General features: G+C 41.0%; 1 protein-coding gene across 2 annotated transcripts in view; it reads left to right on the top strand.

Moving 5' to 3' along the window:
* The window catches only part of sema4c (sema domain, immunoglobulin domain (Ig), transmembrane domain (TM) and short cytoplasmic domain, (semaphorin) 4C), a 94,001-nt gene extending 72,068 nt beyond the window's left edge, over nucleotides 1-21,933 (top strand). For both annotated transcript variants that reach the window (XM_044196318.1, XM_044196317.1), the window contains 12 exons: nucleotides 835-933; nucleotides 1,405-1,501; nucleotides 2,070-2,189; nucleotides 4,114-4,265; nucleotides 6,781-6,956; nucleotides 9,191-9,335; nucleotides 9,914-10,127; nucleotides 13,908-14,023; nucleotides 15,634-15,791; nucleotides 16,238-16,329; nucleotides 16,588-19,072; nucleotides 20,666-21,933. In XM_044196318.1, coding sequence (XP_044052253.1) covers nucleotides 835-933; nucleotides 1,405-1,501; nucleotides 2,070-2,189; nucleotides 4,114-4,265; nucleotides 6,781-6,956; nucleotides 9,191-9,335; nucleotides 9,914-10,127; nucleotides 13,908-14,023; nucleotides 15,634-15,791; nucleotides 16,238-16,329; nucleotides 16,588-17,483 — 2,265 coding nt within the window. In that variant the 3' untranslated portion in view covers nucleotides 17,484-19,072; nucleotides 20,666-21,933. The remainder of the gene's footprint in view (nucleotides 1-834; nucleotides 934-1,404; nucleotides 1,502-2,069; nucleotides 2,190-4,113; nucleotides 4,266-6,780; nucleotides 6,957-9,190; nucleotides 9,336-9,913; nucleotides 10,128-13,907; nucleotides 14,024-15,633; nucleotides 15,792-16,237; nucleotides 16,330-16,587; nucleotides 19,073-20,665) is intronic.
* The last annotated feature ends 2,905 nt before the right edge of the window (nucleotides 21,934-24,838 follow it).

The following is a 24,838-nucleotide window of genomic DNA, read 5'->3' as shown; positions in this document are numbered from 1 at the left end:
CATCATCTATTAAAGGTCCAGTGTGTAGAATTTAGTGGAATCTAGTGGTAAAATTGCAGTTTGCAACCATTTGAATACCCTCAACCATCACCCTCCCCCTTCCAAGTGTGTAGAAGAAACTACGGTGGCCGCAAAACACGAACGAAACTATCTGGAGTCAATGTTTGGTTTCTCAGTTCTGGGCTACAGTAGAAACATGGCAGTTCAACATTGGCGGACTCCGTAGAAAGGGACCCGCTCCCTCTGTAGATAAAAACTGCTTATTCTAAGATAATGAAAACACAACAATTCTTATTTTCAGGTACTTATAAATATTATATTCCATTTCTGCCAATAGATCCTCCTAAATGTTACACACTGGACATTTAAGTTATGTCCTCAATAGGACACTGAACACTTGTATAACAGTATTTACGTTGACTGACATCATACACAAAACAGATAAGAGTAAAATGCAGTTCTTGGAGGCTGCCAATGTTCAGTGTCTTCAAGTTTACCCGTTTGTACACCCAAAAAAAGAAAATGGCACAACCAAAAGATCTTTTCAATCGCTGACTGGCCAACTGATTTCACACATTTTTAATAATCTGATATTATCAGCAAACATGATCTAATTTATTGAGTTTATTGTAGTTATTGAGGTATGTCAGGTGAATGGGGATTTAAAAGAAATCACATTGAAGCATTAGAGTAAAACTAAATCACAGGATGTGGGAGGATACTGAAAGTCTTCATGGTGGAATAGGCTTCACGTTAACAGAGGACAAAACAGCACTGATTGCCCCTTTAAGAAAGACAATAGCATTCTAACAATTCCTTCTCTCTCCTTCACAGACCGAGTGCTTCAACTATATCCGTTTCCTGCAAAGCTACAACCACACACACCTCTACACCTGTGGCACTTACGCCTTCCAGCCCAAATGCACCTACGTGGTAAGTATGCGTGTGTGTGTTTGTGTGTGTGTGCGTGCGTGCGTGCGTGCGTGCGTGCGTGCGTGCGTGCGTGCGTGCGTGCGTGCGTGCGTGCGTGTGTGTGTGTGTGTGAACGTGAGTGTTTCCCTCGATAGTGAGTTACTGCGAGCCAGTGCTGACAGGTGTCAACTTGAGATGTCTGCCATCTGACCTTAGGCTCAGACCACTGTGTGACAAAATAAAAATATATGCAATGGAAAAAAGTATCTCACGCTGGGCTAGCTGAATGTGTGAATGCTAGTGCGTGTGTGCATATATGTGACACTGATGCAATCGGACAACATGGCGAGGGGCGAAGCTATGGTCCTTGTAATGAACACACAGAGCTTGCAGCTGTGTCATGTGGGTCATAATACATACTGACCACGAACCACCTTTGTTCCTCATTTTGTGTGTATCTGTGTGTGTGTGTGTGTGTGTGTGTGCTTGCAGAAGGCGGATTATTTTACCCTCAACACTGTAGCCCTGGAAGATGGGAAGGGCAAATGCCCATATGACCCTGCCAAGGGGCATACAGGCCTGATAGTGGGTGAGTAAAAATATGTGTGTGTGTGTGTGTGTTAGTGTGAGCACATATTGTTCTTAGCTTTATGTAAATGCATGCATGTTTTCATGTACTCCATATACAGACAATACTAAGTTTTTATAAGTTTCTGTATGGGTGTAATGATCATTTAAGGATCATTTAAAATCAGAAATGATTAGTCCAGGGTTGGAAATCCACTGACATTCACATCAACACCAAACACACTGGCTCCTGTTGTTCCATCTCAGCAGTCAGTATAGTAAAGTGAACAGCACCATGTTTTTACAGCTCTAACAGAAGCATAAAATGTCCATCAAATCTCCACAAACTGCTCCTGCAGCTTTTCCCATCTGTTTTGTAGCCATACGATTGCACTGAGAGTCCAGAAGTCCAATTTAACTTTGCATGCTACATTCACTTCAGTTTGAACAGCTTCATTGAACCTATAGGCACCCGTTCTCCATTCTTTTTTGTGTCTCCCTGCTGAACCACTGACCTTCTCTCATTGTTAGCCTGTACAATTGTGCCTGAAAAACAGAATTAAACTAAAGCTTGCATTTTGCTGGTACAGATAAGGAGCTGTACTCAGCAACGCTCAACAACTTCCTGGGTACAGAGCCAGTCATTCTGAGGAACCTGGGCCAACAGCACTACAGCATGAAGAGCGAATACTTGCCTGCCTGGCTCAATGGTAAGTGAAATAGAGGATATGATAAAGACAAAGAGAAAGACGTGGTAATCCTGCCAACTGAAAGAGAGACAGGGAGATAGAAAAAACATTTTATATAATTTTGGTCAATACTCCATATGTTTGTATTTGACCAGTTCTTTGCCCATAAATCCCCAAATTACCGATATTTGTTTCTTGTTTGGAAATAAGTGGCAGCATTGTTTTTTTATTGCAGATTAGCTAATCAGCCAAAGTATTATAGTACAGTATTAAAAATAAATTGATTAAACTGTTATTTCGTTCTAACATAACCCTGTTTGAACGCTTACTATAGAAAAACATACTTGGACAAGCAACACATGTTAAATGTCTGCCTCAGTCTTTGTATTTCAAGCTATGTTTCATTGATGCAAGTGAAAAGCCTTTAAGAAGAAGGGCTGGCCGATGAATCTGGTAAATGTAACACTATCTTGGGTAACGAATAGCTAATGATATGCTCCTTAGTACTAGCTACGCTGTTTGTACTAGTGTGTCTGTTTTGGTTTTGGTTTTCGAAAGGCACCACCAAACTACCGTTCAAACTACAGTACAAAGAAACCCAGTGTCGCCATTACTAGATTTCCATGCATACCATGCCTAGTTACAGTGTGCTGGGGAGGGGTTTAGGGAACTGAAAATTGTAAACTTGTATCCTAAAATTATATTCAAAAGAAAATTTAAATTTATGGAAAAATATCTATTCATCCATACTTATAGAATTAAACTAAAATATTCTGCATCAGTTCAGGTTTGAGATTTTCTTTCAAGATACTGCGACACTGACAAATTAAATATGTATTCAAATAAAATAAATCACATTAGAGGTTGATAACTTCTGCTTCTTTTTAACTGACTTTCATTAAAAAATAAGAGCCGGAATCATGCAAGTACAAGAGAAAGAGAAATGAGTTGCAGGAAATGAAGCGCAGGACTCGGCTACAGCAAGGGATCGTTATCTTTTGGGGGAAGGAGGTGGGGGAAAGGAGCGAGCCACTTGGAGAGAAATGAAGGGGAGAGAAGAGGATGAAGTCACAGCAGGAAAAATGGGTGATGAAAGAACAGACATTAGGTTTGGTGATGAAAAGATAGAGAGAGAGGTGAGGGGAATGAGAAATGGAGGGGGAGGAAGGGGGAACATACAGATGAGGCTGAGGTTTGGACCGATGTATCCGTTTATTTTTCATGCTGATACAGAGCTATTATTAAAAACTAGACTTGGACCAATGAAGCTAGCCTCACCTTAATTTAAGCAGCTTCTGGCCAGCTTAAAAGCATTTGATTGGCCTGGGTTTCAGTGGAGAGTTTTTGTATCCCATGATGGCTTAAAATGCTGCTTCAGAGGATTTTATACTGAAAAGAACAGTCCATCTGGGGAAACACTGTATCCTTGTGATTTAAAAAAAATACTTTTGCATAAAAATGGTTGAATTTAAAGTCCCCAGCAACCTGAGTTGAAAAATGTCTGTATCTGCCTTTTACTAGAAGAAGATATAATTCACAACCTAATGAGGACTGGATATAGAGAGAATCTGAGAAAGACAGGGAGGACAGGAAGAAGTGAGAAACACAAAATGAACCGTTAATAGGGAGCACTGGAGAGATAGAGAGCGAGAAATGACTGGAGGAGAGATGAGGCGAGGGAGAGAGTGATGATAGAAAATAGACAGAGAGGTGAGAAGGGGCGGCAGGGAATGAGATGGAGGTGTCAAGCTTGTGTGTCAATACGTGTGTGTTTGTGAGGTGTGTGATTCAGTCCAAATGCACCTACAGGCTCAGACTGTCTTATTTGTTTAGTGTGTCTTTACTATCATGTGTAAATACACTTTCTGATACCACTCTTCTGTGTGTGTGTGTGTGTGTGTGTGTGTGTGTGTGTGTGTGTGTGTGTGTGTGTGTGTGTGTGCAGAGCCGGACTTTGTGGGTTCAGCCCTGGTGAGAGAGAGCAGCGGCAGTAAAGAAGGGGACGACGACAAGATCTACTTCTTCTTCAGTGAGCGAGCACTGGAGCTGGACTGTGACACTGAGCTCACTGTGGCCAGAGTGGCCCGCGTCTGCAAGGTAATACTTCGGTTGATAATCAAAACCGATCAGAACAGATTCAACTAGAAATCTCGTAAAGCTGCATTATTCTCACTTTCCGTGTGGTGTATCTGTGGACGTTTATTAATGACAAAACCTAGGGAACAGCACAAACTAATTCAAACAGTAATCAATCTGCAAGAGACTGTTTAATAGTGCACAGGGACAGATTTGTAAGCCCAAAACAAGTTTTGACTGCAAAATCATAGTTTCATGCATTCTTGGCTTGGAATCAGCTGTTTTCTCCAGCTGTTTTGGCAGCTGTTTCTGAGCATCTAATAATGTGAGACAGCACTTGCTAACGGTTTTGGGCTGACAGACTTCAACAGGAGATGTCCATATATGGAGGCAACCAGTAGAGTTGTTTTACAACTATATATTTAAAGCAAGTATATATACCTGCAAAGCTTATAAATCACACTGGGAATAGCCTGACGTTACTTACAAAACAAACTTATCAGAATGACGTTTTATTTTCAGGTCAGATCTGACGCTTGTTCTGCTTTTAGCTGGATTACCATGCAAGGGATACAAGCTGCCAAAACTGAGAGCACACAGCTGTCTAGATAGCTAACACAGGAAGCACTGTTGTTCACTTAAACTCAGACACGCAATTTCTCAAGAGGGCTCAAAAGATTGCTAATGCTTAGATTTTTTATCTTATATTTTGCCTTGAGGACAGATTACTGTTCGAATTTTGTCATCGCTGAACTTCCATACTGTATGCATTCATCTAATAGTCAAGCAAATTTGGATACATGTTTTTTCATTATAATTTGATATAATAATACCAGAATAAAGCACAAAATGATGCACACATAAAATAGCTGTCCTGTGCTTTAATTTGACCCATAACAGCAAGAGCAACTGAATTTCAGCTCTACACCAGTTTACTAACAATGTGTTATGTGAAGACAATTACATTGACATAGAGCTATTTGGTAATTAATGTATTATTTTGCTTAATTAATGGCCTCGTTAGGATAACTGATTAGATTTGATATACCACAGTGATTATGGCCAGACATCAGAGGTGCTTCTTGTTGTGAGGAGAGCCACTAAGTGAGACTTTTGGCTGTAATTCTTTTTATTTTGTATGATTTCAGTGACCTTTTAGTTAAACGCAGCAAAGGTTTTTTTAGTGTCATGTTACAGTTACACATGCAACCATATCATCTCAGTAACCTTTAAACTGAGCAAAATGGAGACAGATTGTTAATAGTCTTGAGAGATGCATGTAATTAAGTGTACAGTATATACATTGTTTTATGGGATGTGCCCTTTAATGTCTGCGCTGTGATGAACAATAAAGCTCTCTGAATGAAATTAGAAACAGATGCTCACACATGATGTGTACTAGAGCGAGGAATAATTTAGTGTATCCTACTGATATTGCTATTGCAGCAGAAGCACAATGTTTATATCTCACTGCTGTAATATGAGCATTTGCATTTTTTTAATTCCTTTTTTACAGCTTCTGCAATCACTGAGGGTAATAGGAATGAGACATATCTGGCAGACAGGCCTCTTTTGAGCCCAGAGAACACTATATAAAGGAATTGCTCATCAATATATACAGTGTTTATAATTGAATATTATTATTATCGTTATCCTGCATTTCAGTGGTACCCATGCTTCTATAGAGGCTTTTCCAACATGGCAACAATTCAGTCAGCTAATTATTATAAATATAATATTATTATTATGTAGATACAGAGTATGTACAGTGTATGTACAGAGATGATATTAGGCATCCATCAGGTAAAGGTGAGGCTAATGAAATGCAACATAAGCAAGAGTAGCATAATAGAGCAAGAAAGTGAGTAGAGCACTGTCAGCTTAAAGAGTAACTGAATACTGTTTTACTGCCCTCTTCATGTCTGTTGCACCTTTAACCACACCGGTGTGTAAGAAGTGTGCTCTGTTGCATCTGTAGCCACACCCAACAGTGGTGTCACGGTGCACTGACCACACCATATAGTACACATCACTACAGCAAGGTGAGAAGTTAAAGCACTGTAAGCCAAGAAAAACAAGATTTTAAGCTGCTGTAAAGTTGTTCTTGAAAAAATGCTGCATTACTGCAAAGGATGTGTTGGATATCTGCTGCAAAGAGCACAGCAGTGTGTCATGTGTGAGTGACACAGCACAGTTTAAGATCTTTAAGATATAAAAAATATTGTGCTTTGATTAATAATTTCTGTCTGATATGGCTTCCAAACTACAGTCGTTGTGATGTCACAAAATCACATTCATGCATACTGGTCTTAAACTCAGATTTAAGGTGAGCACAGGGTCTCTCTTCAACAGATGAATGTGTCAAACTCTGCACATGCATCATTCTGCACAGTGAAGCTCAAACATCCAAGTGAAGTGACAATAAGCTAAACATATTTTTGAGTGGAGGGGGACTTAAATAATAATAAATCCAAAAGAATTAATATATAATTGACCAATATCAGCCATTGATAAGACCTGATATGTCCTCTCTCAGGGGGACCTAGGTGGTACCAGGACCCTGCAGAAGAAGTGGACCACCTTCCAGAAAGCCCGGCTGGAGTGCTCCCTCCCAGAGCGTCATGTCTCCTTCAACAACCTGAGGGCCGTCTTCACACTGCCGGGCCAGGACTGGCGGGGAACCACCTTCTACGGCATCTTCCATGCCCAGTGGTGAGTCAGAGCGAGCACTGTCAGAGACATGTAATAGACACTGTAGATATAGCTCAATTTCAGTATCATCCTCAAATAAATGTGAGTTAATTACTACATGGGCCATCTGCGGTCAAGGCAAGACACTACATCACTTTGCCAACATGTCAGATACTCTTAAAATATTTTATTAAAATCATGGGTCAGCCAGTCACTCTGATATGATGGCTCTAATTATGTACTTTATGTGATTAGATATTTACTGTGTAATTGGCCTTAAATATAATACGCCTTTAACTGACAGTAATGTGAGTTATTTTGAGTGGATACAATTCAAGTGTGCTTGAATGTGTTATTGGTTTTATTAGTGATTTATTGTCACATGGACTTAATTGTGTTTCAGATGATAGTGAACCCATTTGCTAAACAGAATCAAATAATTATATAAAAACATAAACAAGAAGAGGACACATTTTTATCAGAAGACTTTATTTCTACAGCACTTTTAAAAAACAATGTTACAAAGTGCTTTACATGGTTGAACCAGGATTAAAACATTTCAGGAGTGAGGCAAATACAATCAGGTAAATAAAATAATACAGAAATAAAATAAAATAATTACGGAAAACAAACTGTTGGTGTTCACTGTTCTTGGCTCTTAGTTTTTAGCTTGATAAATTAAAAAATACATTTTTCCAACATTTTTCTTCTGAAGTAGCAACAGAGAAAAGTTATTTAAGTGTGATAATTAAACTACAAACAGATAATTAGAAGGGTGTTGACAATAGTAACTTGTCTAATAAGTGACTGTGGTATTATTAGTAGAATAAAGATTGGCATTTGTTGGACCACTACATAACTGTAATGTGTTAATGAGTTACTTATCAACAAAGAAATAGGAGCGAGGGCAGGAGGTTTTCTTTGGGAGGAAAGTTGGAGACTTTCTCCGTCTCTGGGTAATGCCCTTTGATGTGAGTCTTTTGTGTTCTTCAATAAGATATCATATCACAAAGTGAACCAGCTTTGAACTTCAAGCTTTGTTTCTTCATTCAGAGTTCCTACTGCTGCTGGGAAAGAAAGCCTAATCCTCTTTCTCTGTGTGACTCGCTGGGGATTCCTTAAAGCCCCATGGCTTTGATAGAGATAACATTAAGATAATTGGACATTATGTAAATGATGACTTGGAGTTCAAGCCATAATCTCACTGAATAGGCTATCTTTTTAACTTGCTAAGACATCAGTGCTGTCCTTTGGTTTTGACGTTCACCTTAGCACATTAACAATAATGTTCCAGACTGGAAAAACACTGCATTAGTGGACACAACCTCTTCTTTCCAGTTCACAGTTTTCCAAAAAACGGACGTTTTACAGAGGCAATACACACTCCATTTAAAGCAAAATTTGCAGCTGTGTACCTCGATGAATGTAAATAACAAATAACTGCAATGAAGACTGAAGAACCAGTCTGGAATTTATTTGTCATGTTTTAGGGTACAACGTTTGGCTTATTCATAACTATATCTCTTTGTATCAATATGTCAGTGACTCAGTTTTGGTAGCTGGACTAAAAAAAGATTTCATTCCTGTGAATGAGCATGGAAATCAAATATATTTGTGAGATGAGGAGTACAAGTATGATTTAATGTGTGTGGGTCATGCGTCAACATCCAATTTCAGTTCAGTTCAGCATCTAAAATTGGGTTGGAAAATAAAATTAAGATCCCACAACCCCAACCTTACCATTAAATGAAATCACGGTCAGTCATAGCACCAACTGATTGATTTCAGTGGCCTATCAAAGAAGTATATTAGATGTACATAAATTTGTACATCAATTTGCTTCTCCACAGAAAGAACGGAGATGTGTCAACACATCCAATCATTTCAGCTCACTCAGTAAAGGAAAGTTTAGGCTGTAAGGTTAACATTTACGAAAAATATGTACTGCACTGTGATTACTGAAAATATTGTTTAAAAGCACGTCTTCTCACCTTGGCAGTGTTTGCCTATTGCAAACATGTTAATTTGTAGTTGGTATTCCATGCTTTTAATATGCAACAAATATGTATATTTAGCTATATTTTCCCATATTCCATTCTGTTTAGCATATCTCACATTCTTGCATGTCAGTTTGGCTTTACTTGTGCAACATCCAGAAGCTACTTGCTACTGAAAAGTCACATTTTCCAGATGGACGGTCTCTCAGTTTTTACTGCCACACATCACTAATTCCCCACCTTGCTGGCATGTTTCAGGGGTGATGTGGACGTGTCGGCAGTGTGCCAGTACCTGATTGGTGATGTGAAGAAGGTGTTTGAAGGATCCTACAAAGAGTACAGGGAGGCATCCCAAAGGTGGGGACGCTACACCGGTGCTGTCCCTGTCCCACGGCCTGGATCGGTAAGAAAGATGCCCTGTACTGGTACATATGATACGATGTTTAGTAAATGCAAATATTTCCAGACAACTTCAGGAAGCAGGAAAAGAGAGTATATTCTAAAATGGTTTTGTGCACCTGTTTTTTACTGCATCACAAAAGCAGAGATAAGTGGGCAGAGGAGGGATAATGAAAGAGGGAGGGAGGGAAGTAGAAATGGGTGGCGTGGGGTACTGTAGCGATGGAAGTGGAAAAAAACAAACCTGGCATGACACGAAAAGCTAAGAACATAATGAGCCGGGATGAAAGGAAAGGAAGCAGAGGAAGGGGTGTGATGGCAGGCGGAGGTGAGAGCGAGAGTGAAAGAAAGATGGAAAACAGGAGAGGGAGGGAGAGAGAGAAAGAGGGAGAGCAGTCATCTCAAAACCAACTAGCCATGCCAACCTGTGCCAGCTGCAGCTAAGAAGTTTCCTCCTCTTCCTCTTTCTCCTTCTTGGCCCTCTCATTCTTCCCGTTGTCCTTTCCTCCATTCCTTTCCTTCCTCCATTTCCCCTGTGTCCATTCCCCTCCCCTGACTCTCCATCCTCTGTCTGTGCTGCAGTGTATAACTAACTCAGACAGGGAGAACAACTACAACAGCTCTCTGCAGCTGCCTGACGCCACGCTCAACTTTGCCAAGAAGCACCCGCTGATGGAGGACAAAGCTCTGGCTCGCCCCCTGCTGCTCACCAAGGGCGTCAATTTCACGAGGCTGGCGGTGGATCGGGTTAGCGCCCTGGACCAGCGGGCATACAACATGCTTTTCATTGGCACAGGTACATATTACACAAGGGTTTCTATTATTGCCTCAAAAATGGTGTCACAGGTAGTTTTAGTTGAAAAATACTGGCATTGGGATCAGCCAGTAGAATAAAAGCAATGAATTCGGTGTTCCTGCCCATCTTCCACTCATTTCATGCTCATTCATACTTAATTCAGACTGTAAACCAGTCACCATTTGTACTCAATCATATTAGTTCAGCCTTTTCATACCTTTCATAGTTTTTCAGTAATCGCAGTTCAAGTTTCATGCTCTTTTCAGACCATCTTACTTTTTTACATTGGTGTGTATTGCATGGAATGTTCAAACCTAGAGTGATGTGATGTCATGCACTCTACCTCTTCAGCTCTTGAACCTACTGACACTTTAACTGTTTACAGTGCACATAATTCAACTATCCCTCCTGCTTCAACTTTGAAGGGAAATTTCAACTGCTTTCATTGCTACACTTAAACTGATCATTTAAGTCCTTTCATCTCTTAGCCTTCAATTGACAGTTCAACTGCTTTCAGTGCCTGCACTTCAATTGACATCTCAACTGCTTTTAGCCTCTACACATCAACTGACAGCTCACATACTCCAGCTGACATTTCAACTGCTGTCCCTGCTTACATACCAACTGACACTTCAATTATCCACAATGCTAACACTTAAACTATGTCTGGCGCCTCAACTTCAACTGGAATTTCACTTGCTTTCATCATTAACAGTTTAACCGATATTTCAACTGCTTTCATCTCTTACCCTTCAAATGACCTTTCAACTGCTTTCAGCCTCTACACATCAAATGACACCTCAACTCACTTTTATTCTTCAACAGCTCAAGTACTCCAACTGACATTTCAACGGCTATCACTACTTACAGTACATACCAACTGACGCTTCAACTAGTTACAGTGTACACGCTTCAACTCTCTCTAGTGTTTCAACTTCAAATGAAATTTCTATTGCTTTCATCATTAACAGTTCAACTGACAGTTCAACTACTTTCAGTGCTTGCTCTTCAAATGTTAGTTTAACTTTTTTTAGTGCTTACATATACATTTAAAATTCAAATGCCTATAAGGCTTAAAATGTAATAAAAATTTTAAATGTTTTCAGCAATTTCACTTCTGCCCAACTGATTTCGCTAACTTTCAGCTCCTAACTTAAGCTGACACTTAAACTTATTTAAGTGCTTCAGCTTAAGCTGCAACTCCCATTCAACCTCTCAGATGCAAACAGTTAACACTTTAAGACATTTTAACCTGTTTACAGCGTTAGCACTTGCAATTTTCAACATAAGTGAGCACACTTAAATTCTCTTCAGAAAATTTCCCCTTTTCTAGTTACATGTCAATTTTTTTTTTTTTGGGACAAAATATCCATAGCCTCTTACAATACAATGCCGGCCAAGAGAACACCACACTCTCCAGCTTTAAAAATGACTGTTGAAAAATGTCATCACCTTTATGACACAATATCTATATACGTAAATTAAGCCTTACAAGCTAAAGTTAAAGCTAGTATTTTTTTGCAGGCTTGTTGTATTGTATGGTGTTCCTGTTATTTTGGCCACCTCTTGTAGTATTGTGTTCTCTCGATGTGGCAGTGAAAAGACATCCTAGGTACACAGTCTCTCTTCATATTCCCCTATTCCCCCACTGTCGGTGAGTGTATGTTTGTGTCTGTGTGTGTGTGTTGAAGGGAGTTGCACACAGTATTTGTTGAAGAGATGAGAGCTTACAGGCCATGGCAGCAGACAGGGACAGGTACTGGCATTAGGTATGGTGGCGCAAAACAACATGCCATCTGGCCAGACTTCAGCTGGGTTTCAATTAAGGACTTGATTTGCATGCTGAGATCCATCTTCATGCATCAAAGAAAACGTCTACGTATGCGCAACTTAATTAATATCTCTAGTCAGTAGCCATCAGGCCCATATGCAGGTGTCCTGTTTTGGCACAGATTTGAAGTCAGTCTGCCCTCCCAGAGCCATAATCTTGAATAACACAAATCTGACAGTGGATTCCAGGGAATGTGAATTTCAATGCAGCCCATCTCATGAATGGAGAGAGACTCAACTACTTACCATTCAGATCACTGCAGCGGCAGAGTGACTGTGGCAACTGACAGTGTGACAACAGCGGACTCTGGGCTTCTCTTCTGGCAAGCAGGGAGGCCAACCCGGACACACACATTGACACATCAACACACACATGGGCACACACACATGGGTAACACACTCACAAATTGATATACACACACACATACACACACTCACACTCCCTGAGCCAAGTGCAGTCATCCCCGCTTGTCGTGCTTCACAGCACAAACTCAACAGGGCCCTTGGCAGACGTGCGCTCATAGTGCCAGTTGGGCTGCGGGCTTGATTAGCTATTAGCTGCAGCATAGCGACAGCTGATGTGAAAAGAGAGAGAGGGAACTCTCGTGGAGACTGTTTTTTAGAAAAACCAGGCTACAGGATTGAGGGATTAGCCGACACTAGTCCCTGACGCCGTGAGAGGCGAGTGTGATGATATGCCTGCCGTTTGCACTGGCCGTATGTGTGTGTGTGTGTGTGTGTGTGTACATGTATTTCTTTCTCTCAAGCCTCCCGTTGGCTACCGGGTTAGCTTTTAATATTATCCGTGACAGTCTCTTAATCGAGAGGACCACACAAGAAAGCACATGTCAGCACGTAACACTATTCCATCCATAGATATACACACACTCACACACACACACACACATCAAGGTCACCCCACCAGCTGTGCCTGAAACGCCTTTCATCACAGGGGATCTAAACTTGTTCACAATGCCCTACATGAAAGCAGATCTCCTCTTCCTCCTCCTCCAGCATCAGCTTCCCACACACCCCTTGAAAAAGTTTTCAAATGTCTCTGATATTATTACATTTACCCAAGGTCTTAAAAGGCCAGGAACAGTATCTCAACTCTTTTAAATTCACGTTTAGATTCTTAGTTTTTTGCTGAGCTGGACTCAGTAATGCAGCTGTGAGTTCTGGCAGGAGAAGTTGTTTTCTTTTTCATTTTCTGTCTTTCTCAGTTGCAGAGTAGCATGAAATTTTAGTGCAGCTGGCATTAAAGTTTCACAAATTTGATTTTCACAAAGTTGATGAAAGTTGCATTCAAACTGATGACACTGAATTAAGGAACACAGTATATGTTATTTTGCCATCAGTATAGTTTGTGAACGGCAGCTAAAGAAAGTGGTTGCTAGCATACATGATGATTTTCAGCTTTTGTTTTGGCATCAAAGGAGTGTGTTTGTATATTATAATATCTCACCATTAATATTTAAATGAACTTCTATGCAGTCACAGGTGTGTGTTTGTGAATGTGTTAGTGTATCATTAATATTTAACTAAAATACTGTGCAGTCACAGGTGTTTGTTTACAGATCATTAATATTTAAATTGACTGGTATGCAGTCATGGGTGTATGGGTAAATTTATGATACCACATCTTTATTATTCAAATGAACTGGTGTGCAGTCACAGGTGTGTGTGTGTGTAAATAGTTTTAATATCATATCAATGATATTTAAATTAGCTGTTCTGCTGTCAAGGTAAAATGTGTGTGTTTATTGGGTATGTTGTATCGGGACTCAGCCGAGTGCTGATGCTATCTCTTTGAAAATATATGATTTTATGCATGAAAAATTGCTCTGAGGGAATGAAGAAAGTCTATTGCACTGAAGTGAACTTGAATTGAAAGTTTGACTGAACAGATCACAAGTGAGCTGAATCCTCTTCCTCTCCTGTGTGCTGCAGCGGAGGGCTGGCTGCAAAGGGTGGTGATCCTGGGCTCCGAGGCCCACGTGATAGAGGAGATCCAGCTGTTTGAGGCAGCCCAGCCAGTGGACAGCCTGACCATCTCCCACTCCAAGGTAAGGAAAAGGGGATAGGCTGTCTCTCAGTTATTTCGAGGAATTTGTTTTTCAAGGGCATTATGCACTACACTTTTACACAAATCATGTGAAAACAGTTGTATAAAGTCTTCTGTGGCTCTGGAGGAGGGAATATATCCCCTGATGATGTCACTAGGGTTAGCTTGAACTGGCCGGGGAGACTACACATTTTAATGGAAAGTGTGCATTACCAACTGGGGGTGCAGAGTTTGAAAATGTGGATGTTTACCACACAGGGTCTAACGAAAAGATGCATCTAGTGTTTTTGGAGCTTGACCCAAACTAGTAACAAAATGTCAGGATAGCTCAGCCTTCGTCAGTTTTGACCATCTCACCAACCTGAGGTGTTGTGAAAAGCTGGCAAGGAGGGCCCCCCGTGGCTTAGAGGTTAAGATGTCAACTATGAATTGCATTGTCCCTGGTTCAAATCCAGCTGTGGACCTTTGTTGTTACTATCACTATCTGATAAAGGCATAAAATGCCCAAAAATGCTGCCAGTCACAGAGAGGGGTGAGACATGATAATAATTTAAATATGGGGAGGTGTTTGTTGTTTTACACATGAAAAGTGACAGAAGTAGTAAAAGAGATTCTGCACAGCTGGCCAATCCTTATTCTTTTTTCTTTTTTTTGATCATTTGAGCTTGAGCTTCCAGCTTCTCCCACACAGTATAGTATGTGCATATTATCGTCATAGATGTATTGTTTTCTGTCTTTTTGAGGGATGAGAAATCTTAATGGTCTCTCAAGTTGCTCTTTTTAGTTTGTTTGGGGGTTTTTGGGGGGTTTTTTTTTGGTAATCTCCTGCCTGTTCAGCACATCTAGCATGGTTCTGTACTTCATCTGATCATATCCCTCGAAAGTTTTGGTTCCATTAGCTTGCTTTGCTGTTGCATCACTTGTTCATTGGTATTCAGTGATAACAGTGGGACTTTGTCTTCTGCTGATCTGTTAACACCCTTTTTGCCAGACGCTTACAATCATAGATCCATTGACAACAGTCAGGCAGTCAGCACGGTGCCATTGGCCCGGTGCCACCCAGCAGATGTTTTTATCAACACTGCCCTTTTTCAGATCAAGTGTCGCCTCATGAATCTAAAACCCTCTTCACAATAACAGTAATTACAATCCTTCACCGCAGCAGGGAATTGAACTCCTGCCCCTGTTGTTTTCTCAATCTCCCTGCCCTGTCAACTGAGCCAGTGTGTTGACACAGGCCGTGTCCCCGTGGCTCTACAATGGCATGACCACCGATCGATGCAGTTTTGACGGGGTGTTCCCAGCCCTAAAGCCCACTGCTTATCTCATTAATGCTGGCTTAGCGGCGACCAGACATTTTATAACAGCTTTTGCGAAAAGAGCGCAACCCAGATTGGATTGGAAGAGGGTTGGGGAGGTGAATGTTATTGTAATTGAGAGTGATTATCCCATTATCTCCTCTAACCCCTAAGTGAGTCACTCTCCCTCTCTCTCTGTTTATCTTTCTTCTTGTTTTTCATCTCTCTCTGGTTTCTGTCTCTGGGTGATGGCTGGATCTGTTCTTTGTCTTCCTCTTTCTCTCTTCATTCTTCTCTCTCTGTTTCTCTGTAGAAGTACTTGTACATCGGCTCTCGTTCAGAGGTTCTCCAGCTGCCCTTGGCCAACTGCAGCCGCTATCAGTCTCAGCCAGACTGTCTGCTCGCCCGGGACCCCTACTGCGCATGGGACAGCGAGGGTCGGGCCTGTGTCCGCATCGACCTCCATCGCGGGTGAGACAACTACCTGTGTGCACCCATGCATTCATACACTATACTGAAGAAGAAGTTGCTGACTGCAAATATTGGAAAAGCCTCTGAAACAGTATTTAGATATTATGTGTCCCTTAAACTCTATATAAAATATGGACGTTGTCTCTGTGATATCAGCCATAGGTTTCTGAAGAGCCAGTGTGAAGCTCAGTGTGGTGGCTCCGGTCATCGCCAACTTGGCAGTGTCTAAATCCCCCTAACTTTTTTTTTGATAACTTTTATTAAATCTAAGTAATAATAGGTTGATATACTGTATCAGTATATTAGAGTATTATTATTATTATTACACAACAGATTGCACACATACTGGATACAGTGTTTGTAGTACGCTGTGTGGAAATGTCTCTCAGTTCTAGTGAGAGACCATTATCCATCTTCCGCTCTGCTTTCTGCCCTTTCCCCTCCAGGTCCACCTCCTCCTTGTCACAGGACCTCACGCTGGAAAGGTTCAGCCGGGGGAAAGCCAAGTTCGATAAGCCCGTCTCCATCCCCAGCCCTGGTGAGTATGGGGCCACACCTCAGTAGTGGCCCCTTGTGGGAATTGACTGTCAGTGCAGGAGTAAGTCAGTAGCAAGGAAAGAGAATGGACTTGAGCTGGACTGAGTGAATACATTTGGATTTAGCTGAATAAATTGAATTAAGCAGAAGAGAGCTGGCTGCTGTAGAATATGAAATTAAATTATTATGGATGTCACTTAACCCCCTCTCCTTTCTGCTCTTCCCTCCACCTCCTCCTTCTACTCCTGTTCCGCTGCAGAGCACTCCCGTCTGAGGAACGTCACAGTGGTGGTGGGGTCTGACATGGTGCTGCCTTGCCAGCTGGTCTCCAACCTGGCTCAGCCCTGCTGGTTTCTCAATGACCGTGAGCTCCAGCTTGGTGACCCAGAGGTAAGAGGGCCACGCTTCGACCGGACCCTCAAGGCCCTCGTCGTCCCCGAAGCGGGCCAGATGCAAGCGGGCCGCTATATCTGCTACTCAGAGGAGCAGGGGGTCAGGTTTCAGACAGAGCGCTACCAAGTGGCCGTAGTAGCCAGCGCTCCGGTCTTCATGGAGGCCCGGGCTCCAGACAGCAGCATGGGGCTGTTCTGGGTGCTGGTCATCACCCTCGGAGCGGCGTGCCTGCTGCTCCTTGTAGCAGCTCTTTACCTGCGCAGGAGGCTGAAGCTGGCACTGGGAAAGGGAGCCGACATGAAGCCTCTTGAGAGCACTCTGGTCTACCCAATCACCCTGCCCAAGGAGCCACCCACCTTTGTGCCCAGCAAGATGCCCAGCGACGAGGACCGCTTCTGGGAGACAGGCGCCAACTACTATTACTCAGACGGCTCGCTGAAGATCGTTCCCGGTCACGCCCTGGGGCCCAGCAGCGTCAGCAGCACGGCGTCGCCCAGCGCCATTCCAGGCCAGCCCATCCACTCCCCCAGCCGTCTCAGCCTCACCAACATCCGAGGCTCCGGTAGCAATGGCTACATTCGCCTCAACCTGAGCACAGCAGGGGAGGAGAGGGCTAGCGGGGCTGGCGCTGGGGGCAGCGGGCTGGGAGGCCTGGGCATGGGCGGGAACGACTACTCCAGCCCCTTCAAGGAAGAGCTGAGACGCACTCTGCAGCAGAGAAGCGTGTTGCCCGACGCCAACCCTGAGGAGTCGTCCGTCTAGGCCTGTCCTCCTCCGTCTCCATTCCCTGAGTTGGAAAAACAAAACAACCAACCTACCTCCCTCCTTTTGAGGATGCCTGCTCTCTCTCTCTCTTTCAGTGACACGCTGTCAATTCCCCATGCTCTCTCTCTCTCGCTCTGCCAATGCCTGTTTGGCTCACTGTAGACATTTATAGCACACAGCATGTTAAATATACACACTCACACACCGTGTTCACCAACATGGACTCCTATTATTATTGTGTTCTGGGCAACATGTAGTCATGATTGTGGCTTTTTCTTCTTCCACTGTGCAATCGCCACTTGTGTAAATTGTGTATGTAAAAAGGCTGAACGCAAAGGAGAACACCTCAAGCATGGAAATCAAACAAATGGCGTTACAGATTTTCTGAAGGGCACATTTCTTTTATGTTGAGTGTTCCAAGTGAGGCTTTTAGCCCCTGTGTTGAAACCAGTTGATGAACGACAAGTGCAACTGACTGGTAATATTGAACTGATCCTCTGTCCTTCTGTTCCTTTGGGACTTTTTCAGCTTACTGCACTTAAAAACTGGAAGCACGTCTTCCCTTTTTGTATTTGTGAGCCAAGAGTGTGAGAGTGGTATAAAAAGACTAATTAATCTCGAAGCAAGACGACAATCATGTCCCCGTAGCAGGAGCTCTGCGTGGGACTGAGAGGAGAGAGAGCGAGAGACAAAGAGAGAGGAAATTAAATGGAAAATGAAGTGAATTGGAGTGAAAGTTTGAATGAAGGACAATCTCTCAAGACTTTCTCTGCTCAATTAATATTTTTTTCCCCACGAGAAACTCCTCGATTCCTTCCGCTTTCATTTGTTGTGATTGGTTTGAATTAAGACATTTCTTGTTGTTCTTTTTCTATGTCTTACGGACTACAGCAGTGTTCAAACGGTTATCGAGTGACTAATGGCTCCCCTCTGTGAATGACAATGTGAGGGCAAGCTCTTACATTCCTCGCTCAGCCCTGCACGGTGACCTTCAAACGCACCTTCAAGTCCAATATAATACAAGTGCACTCCAAACGGCATTTATTAGAGTCACAGTGTGTAATACGTGTCTGGGTTGAGTCCTTTTGGATGTTTGTTGATCTCTTTAGAAAGAAAAGGCTATTTGCATTCAGCTCTTAGCAGCGGAACAATAACTGCACACTTAATTCCAAATTGAAGCTGACGTAAAGACATTAGGCGTGGAGAATGTAGTTGAACCCTCACTGTTGCAACCGCTGTGGATGTCTCAATAAGTGCTTTATATCTTATGTGTTTGGTGAGGGTGGTAACTTGCACTGCCAAGAAGGAAACTACCCCTCCCACACACACACACACTTACACACTCACAGTCCTCTGAATGCCAACCATCCTGGACTACAGTGTGTTTGTGAAGCACCCTTAAACCCCATAAAAACCCTCCCTCTTACCGATGCCCAGAGACTGACCCGGGGCTACTGTGGACTTATACAGAGGAAGAACACTGTTAAACACACCTACACAAAAAGAACACACACACAGTGTTGATGGAGGAATGGACAGACAGACAGACTGATTGCTGGCGGGAAGCAGCTGTGAACCAGTGAAAGGTATTGTTCCACTTAATTAAATTCATGCAAACAGATTTAAGCAAAGACCTAACTAGTTTAGTTTTTTGACTGCTCAGTGTAGTTTTAAGAATTATTTTATTTATTTTTTAGTTAATTTATATTGCTCTCTCTTTGCTCAACTTATCACTTAAAGGATAAATTAAACATTTTGGGAAATACGCTTATTTGCTTTCTTGGTCAATGAGAATCAGATGAGAAGATCAATACCACTCATGTAGTTGTCTGTTGAATATGAAGCTACAGCCATGAGACGATTAGCTAACCTAGAATTAAAACTGAAAGCAGGGGAAAACAATGAGCCTTTCTTTAACTAAAGTTAAAAAAAGCTCTTGTTTGTTTAATCTGTACAAAAAAGTTGTGAACCCCACAAAGTCACTGTTCCCGGCCAAGACATTATCTGGCACATAAACCCCACGTCAAACAGCAATTTGTCGTTTTAGACTAAGGTTTAAAGGATAATTAGTGAGCTTTAGAGCGGCAGGCACTGGACAAAGCCAGGCTAGCTGTTTCCCCCTCTAGTCAGTCTTTATGCAAAGCTAAGCTAACCATCTCCTGGCTCCAGCTCCAGATTTAGCGGACAGGCATATGAGTAGTATCAAATTTATCATCTAACTCTCGGTATAAGTGTATTTCCCAAAATGTCGAACTTCATTTAAGTGACGAGACAATACAAATTATCACTGGTTGACCACTGTGTCTGTTGCTTCAAGGTAACATCACTTGAAGAGACTAGCATTATCCACGGTTAGGAGACTTATCTTGTTATGATAATATAAAGTGGTATTATTACAGTATATAAACTCAATACAGCTAATGCAGCCTGGTTAAATTTTAGGGATATTTCAAGTCAGAATGTATTTGTTAAGCTGAATGCAGTATCCTAATATCATCGTTAGCTCAAAGTACTGTAGTATAGCCTCACAGAGCACTAGGGTGGCTGTAGACTCTTACAGCATATGCTCTGCACAATTTGACCACTCTCCTTCTCATCAAAAGTTGTCCTTGTGCACACTTTCATTTAAGTCTAGAGGGAGAGGTGCATCAGAAAAGCTACTTTCATGGTAAAAGATAAGAAAAGGACCCGCACTGCCCGAAGCATGCCACTAGAACTTTTTATTAAAGAGAAAATCTGACAAGGATCAAAATAAGTTGACCTAAGGAAGACCTTTGTCAGACTGAATCGTCTGTTTAATAACAATGTTCTACTTGCAAGATTCAGACAGTATATAGGACTTTTTCATACCAATCTCCTACTCAAAACTGACAGATATAATTACATATTGGTCTTACAGTTGCTGCAAATTCTCATATACCCTTATATATTATTTATATTATCACCTACAATGATTCTGTGAAGTGATAATGAAGTGTTAGCATGAAGTAGCAGACTAAATGATCTAATCCACCAACAGGCTGCCAAAATGTGATATTTTCCATGGTGATGCAATGATGTCCTAAAAAATATAACCTACTTTCTGATCTAACTTCAAGGAAACTTTGAAATACAGCAAACACTACATATGTTTGCTAACTTTACACTATTTTGTCCTCTTTCTGTGCTTTGTCCATCAGGGGTGGCTTTTGTTTTTGGGACGTGTCTGTCGGGACCAGAGGAACACAGCAAGAAGGAAGAGGAGGACAAAAAGACCTTATTTGCCCCTCTGTGTACAGAGTGCTGAGAGAGATGTAGAATATCAAAATGATCTCAAGGTTGAAGAGGTACTCAGCCATCAGCACTCCATCCAAGTGTTGCATGATCCTCTGCAAGTGGACTGTACATCTTTGATATGATCATCCTTGTACAAGTGCATCATTTTTGGACTTTTACAGACACTAATATTGTGGAACACTAATGCTCTCTTTGGGAAAAAAAAGTCTGATTTTATGGTTCAAGGGTTGTACAGGAATTCATGGCTATGTTTCAACATGTTTACTTTTTCTGTGCCTCTTCACCTTTTGGATAAGCCAAAGTAGACTGCAGTTGCTTTTGTTCTTGTTGAAATACTTAAATTAATTTTATTTGATTCCAGATCGATATTTAAGTCTCAGCAGTCCGTCCACTTTGCTACACTGAGCTGATGTCTGCAACCTTTCTGCATATTTTATCCGCAGCTAAATTTTCCTTTAAGCAAAACTCAAAAATGGCTTGAGGCTGATGGATTTCCTGTTTGCTTCCTGTTTATGTGTCAGTAGTGATTTGCTGGACCCAATTCTTTATCCCCTCACTTTATGAAAGGCTGAATAATGTACCAAAACTTTATTACTTTATACTTTATTAAATTCTTATTTAATTTGTCAGCCCCTAAAAACCAAATAAGTATCTGTTGATTCAAAGCAGATCAGTGATAGAATGTGTCCACTTTATATTATTAAATCCCGTGAAGCAGATAACTAAAACATATTAGCTTTTTACACTGGTAATTGGCTATGTCTTAATATATTTCCCTTTTACAATTAGGCTTTTCTTTTAATATATAACATGTTGCAAAAACTAAAAAGATAAAGGAATACAGGTATCAAGCTTGAAATAAATGTGTGTGTAATGTACTTGTATGTGCATTTCTTCAGTTCTTAAGCATGTGTTTGCTCATAATATTTTCTCCCACACAAGGCTTTAAGTTCAGCTGTTTTCTCAAATTATTATTTGTATTATTCTATTACTGCCCCAATTTTATTTTGCCCCCATTTTTGCTTGTCTGTTATTGATCTTTTATGTTTGTTTTTAAAATATGTTAACTTATTTCACTTGTACAAACATGTTGATATTTATTATCATTGTACATATGTCCTTATTTTTTATATGTGTATATATACACAAATAAAAATAGAGATATACTCGAGGTGTGTGAGTTTGTTTGTTAAAGAGGAAGTCCACCAATTTTACACATAAAGGTCTGTTTACTAGTCATATGAAGCACTACTGGGCCTGTGAAAACAGGTGTATAATGTTTTCTGTGGCTCTGGAGGAGCTTTGTCAAGTCTGAGAAAATAACCCTGATGATGTCATAGTGATGTCATCAGAGTTATCTCAGCCTGGGCTTGGAGACTACAAATTTATAACATAAAACTTCCATTACAAACTGGGGGCATAGAGTGTTACCAAGGCACAGAATGTCTAACAAAAAGAAGCTATTGGGTTGCATTATGGGAACAGGACCCAGTGCATTTGGAGCTTCACTCATATAGGACCTAAAGGTCAGGATATCACGACTTCTGCTGCTTCAATTTTGACCATTCATTTTTAAATCTCTCTTGTGAATTCCCAAACTTTTTGGAAGTGTAACACTAAATCACGAAAGACATATTTAGGAAGCATATATTGAAATGTATATTGAACGGCGTTTGTATATTTTCAGTGATTTAAACCAGTGATTCCCAACCAGGGGTACTTGTACCTCAGGGGGTATGCAGTTATGTTTGGGATAAAAAATATGTAATTCCACATATTTGTGTTTAGAGTGAAAATAAACACACAAATATGATTACAAAGTGGTGTGAGGCTGATGTTTATTTATTGTCATAATAACCAATAATTATCACCAAGCGTTGACATTGACAGTGTAGAAAAACTAGTTAGCAAGCAAGCAGTGAAGCATAAATAAATCACTAAACCGTGCTGGGGATATGAAAGCATCTGCCACTCAGAGTGGTAGTAGTACAATACAAATGTGATCTAATCTACAGGAGGGAAAAGAACAGAGACCAACATCAACAACTCCACACAATCCCTGTGTCACATATGAAAAAATCCACTTTTATGATGATAGTGTTAAATGACATCAAACTTAAAATCAGTTCAAACCAACATATTTGGAACAAGACGAGTTGTGTTGATGAAGGGCTTGAGCTTATTACCCCTAAAATGACGACACTGTTAGTCAGTTATCGTATAGAAGCATATTCCCTGTGACAAAATGAGGGCCTTGAAGCATAATCAAAAATATACCTTAAGGACAGTGGAAAAGGCCTGTGTAGAAACATCATAACCCAAAATCTTACGAATAGTAGAGGATGATTAGCAAATATATAGGTGGATTCTTTGGAACTTTGTAGTCAAGTCTTTTGGTTTCCAAAACACTGTGTATCATTGTGTTGGTCATTCTACTTTCTCAAAATAAGACTTTCAGCTTCTCAAATTGTAAACATCTCATTTTGGACAGGAACTCATACACATACACGGTTATTTCACCTGTGAATGTCTGGAGTTGTTTCATTTCCCCAGCCTGTGCCACACAACAACAACAACAACAGTCAAGCTTCCATCAACTTGCACAGCCTTGCCTGGTGTCAACAAAAGAAGCCACATGCTTCATGTGGTCGACAGTCCCGACTGTGGAAAGAGGCTCACTGTTGCATCTGATCTCAGTGTATTCAGCTGCGCCACCGACTCTGAAACCTCACAAAAGTAGGAACTCTGTGTGTGTTTGGGACTGGTGTATGTGGGTAGGGTTTACTGAGCTTTACAAGAGTAGACCACAGTTCACCCACCTGTTTGGGCTTATTGATTTTCAGTCACACAGAGAATGTTCTAAGTAATGTCTAACCATTGTAAATCGCATGTAGTTTATGGTTAAATACATTTTTAATTGCTTTTCTTAAAGTGGCACTCATTCTGGTGGTTGTTTGGCTTATAACCAACTGAACATTAAAGCTTATTTATTTTATTTACCACAACTTCACCATTAAAAACCAACAAGAAAAGCAAGTGAACGAACACAAAGCATTATGTTTCCCTGCTGTTGTGGCCCAAAACTCACATCTATATTATGTGTGTTACAGTTTTTTACAATTGCTAAGTCACATTTCGCTACAGGAGTTGACTTTTTCAAAACTCTTCACAGTTCTCTGTAGCATCATGCAGCTGAGCACAGTTAATCTCACATCCAAAAAGCACTAATGCAACCAAAACACTTCATACACATCTCAGGATCAACTCGGGTCCCAAACAGTGACACCATTTGTCTGCCTATACTAACACTTTGTCATTCGTTATATATTACATTACATTACAGTTAGTGTCACTATTGTCTTTTTTAAAGTATCTTTTATTTCTTTATTTATCATAAACCAAGATTCCATTACAGCAAAAATAAGGTCACTTCTTTATTGCATGGCTTGTGCTACCTTACAGGAAATGTATGGAGCCCCCTAAAGGTCATGGTGAGAATTTTTTGAGGATTATTTTTTCATTCCCTCGCAATATGTTTAGTGTTCTCTCGCAATACTTTTCTTCTTCCATTCCTTATGAGCCGTATGTCTATTTGTAATGGAAGTTAGGAGATTGTTTATGGACACCTCACCTTGTATGATGTCCATTGCAAAAAAGTTAACAGATAGAACGTTATCAAACTTCTGGGTAGGAGGTGTATGCATAAGGAACATCGGTTATTGCTCCACACTTATAGCAACAGGCCTTCTACCAAAATCTGTTTCAGCATTGAAGGTTACTTTAATCTGTTTTATGCAAAGAACAGAGGACCCTGTGCAAAAAATGCAAAAAGCTTTCCAGCTTGCATTGCTCTGCATTCCTGATGTATCTCTGCAAGTGGTTCAGTGCTGTCTGCTCTTTCTGTGACAGAACCACAGACTCTGTTTGCAGCATTTCAGTCACTTTCTTGTTTGTTGCTTTTTTGACTCCTACAAATACAGCACATTTGCTTTATGAGGTAGATTCAACTGCACATCCGCCTCTGGAGACGTCTCCTTTTTCTCAGTGAAACCCCTCTGGGGTCCAGTACAGCACAG

This window comes from Siniperca chuatsi, linkage group LG5 (genome assembly GCF_020085105.1).
Source record: "Siniperca chuatsi isolate FFG_IHB_CAS linkage group LG5, ASM2008510v1, whole genome shotgun sequence".
In the NCBI taxonomy this organism is placed as follows: domain Eukaryota; kingdom Metazoa; phylum Chordata; class Actinopteri; order Centrarchiformes; family Sinipercidae; genus Siniperca; species Siniperca chuatsi.
This window is presented reverse-complemented; position numbering and strand designations above follow the sequence as displayed.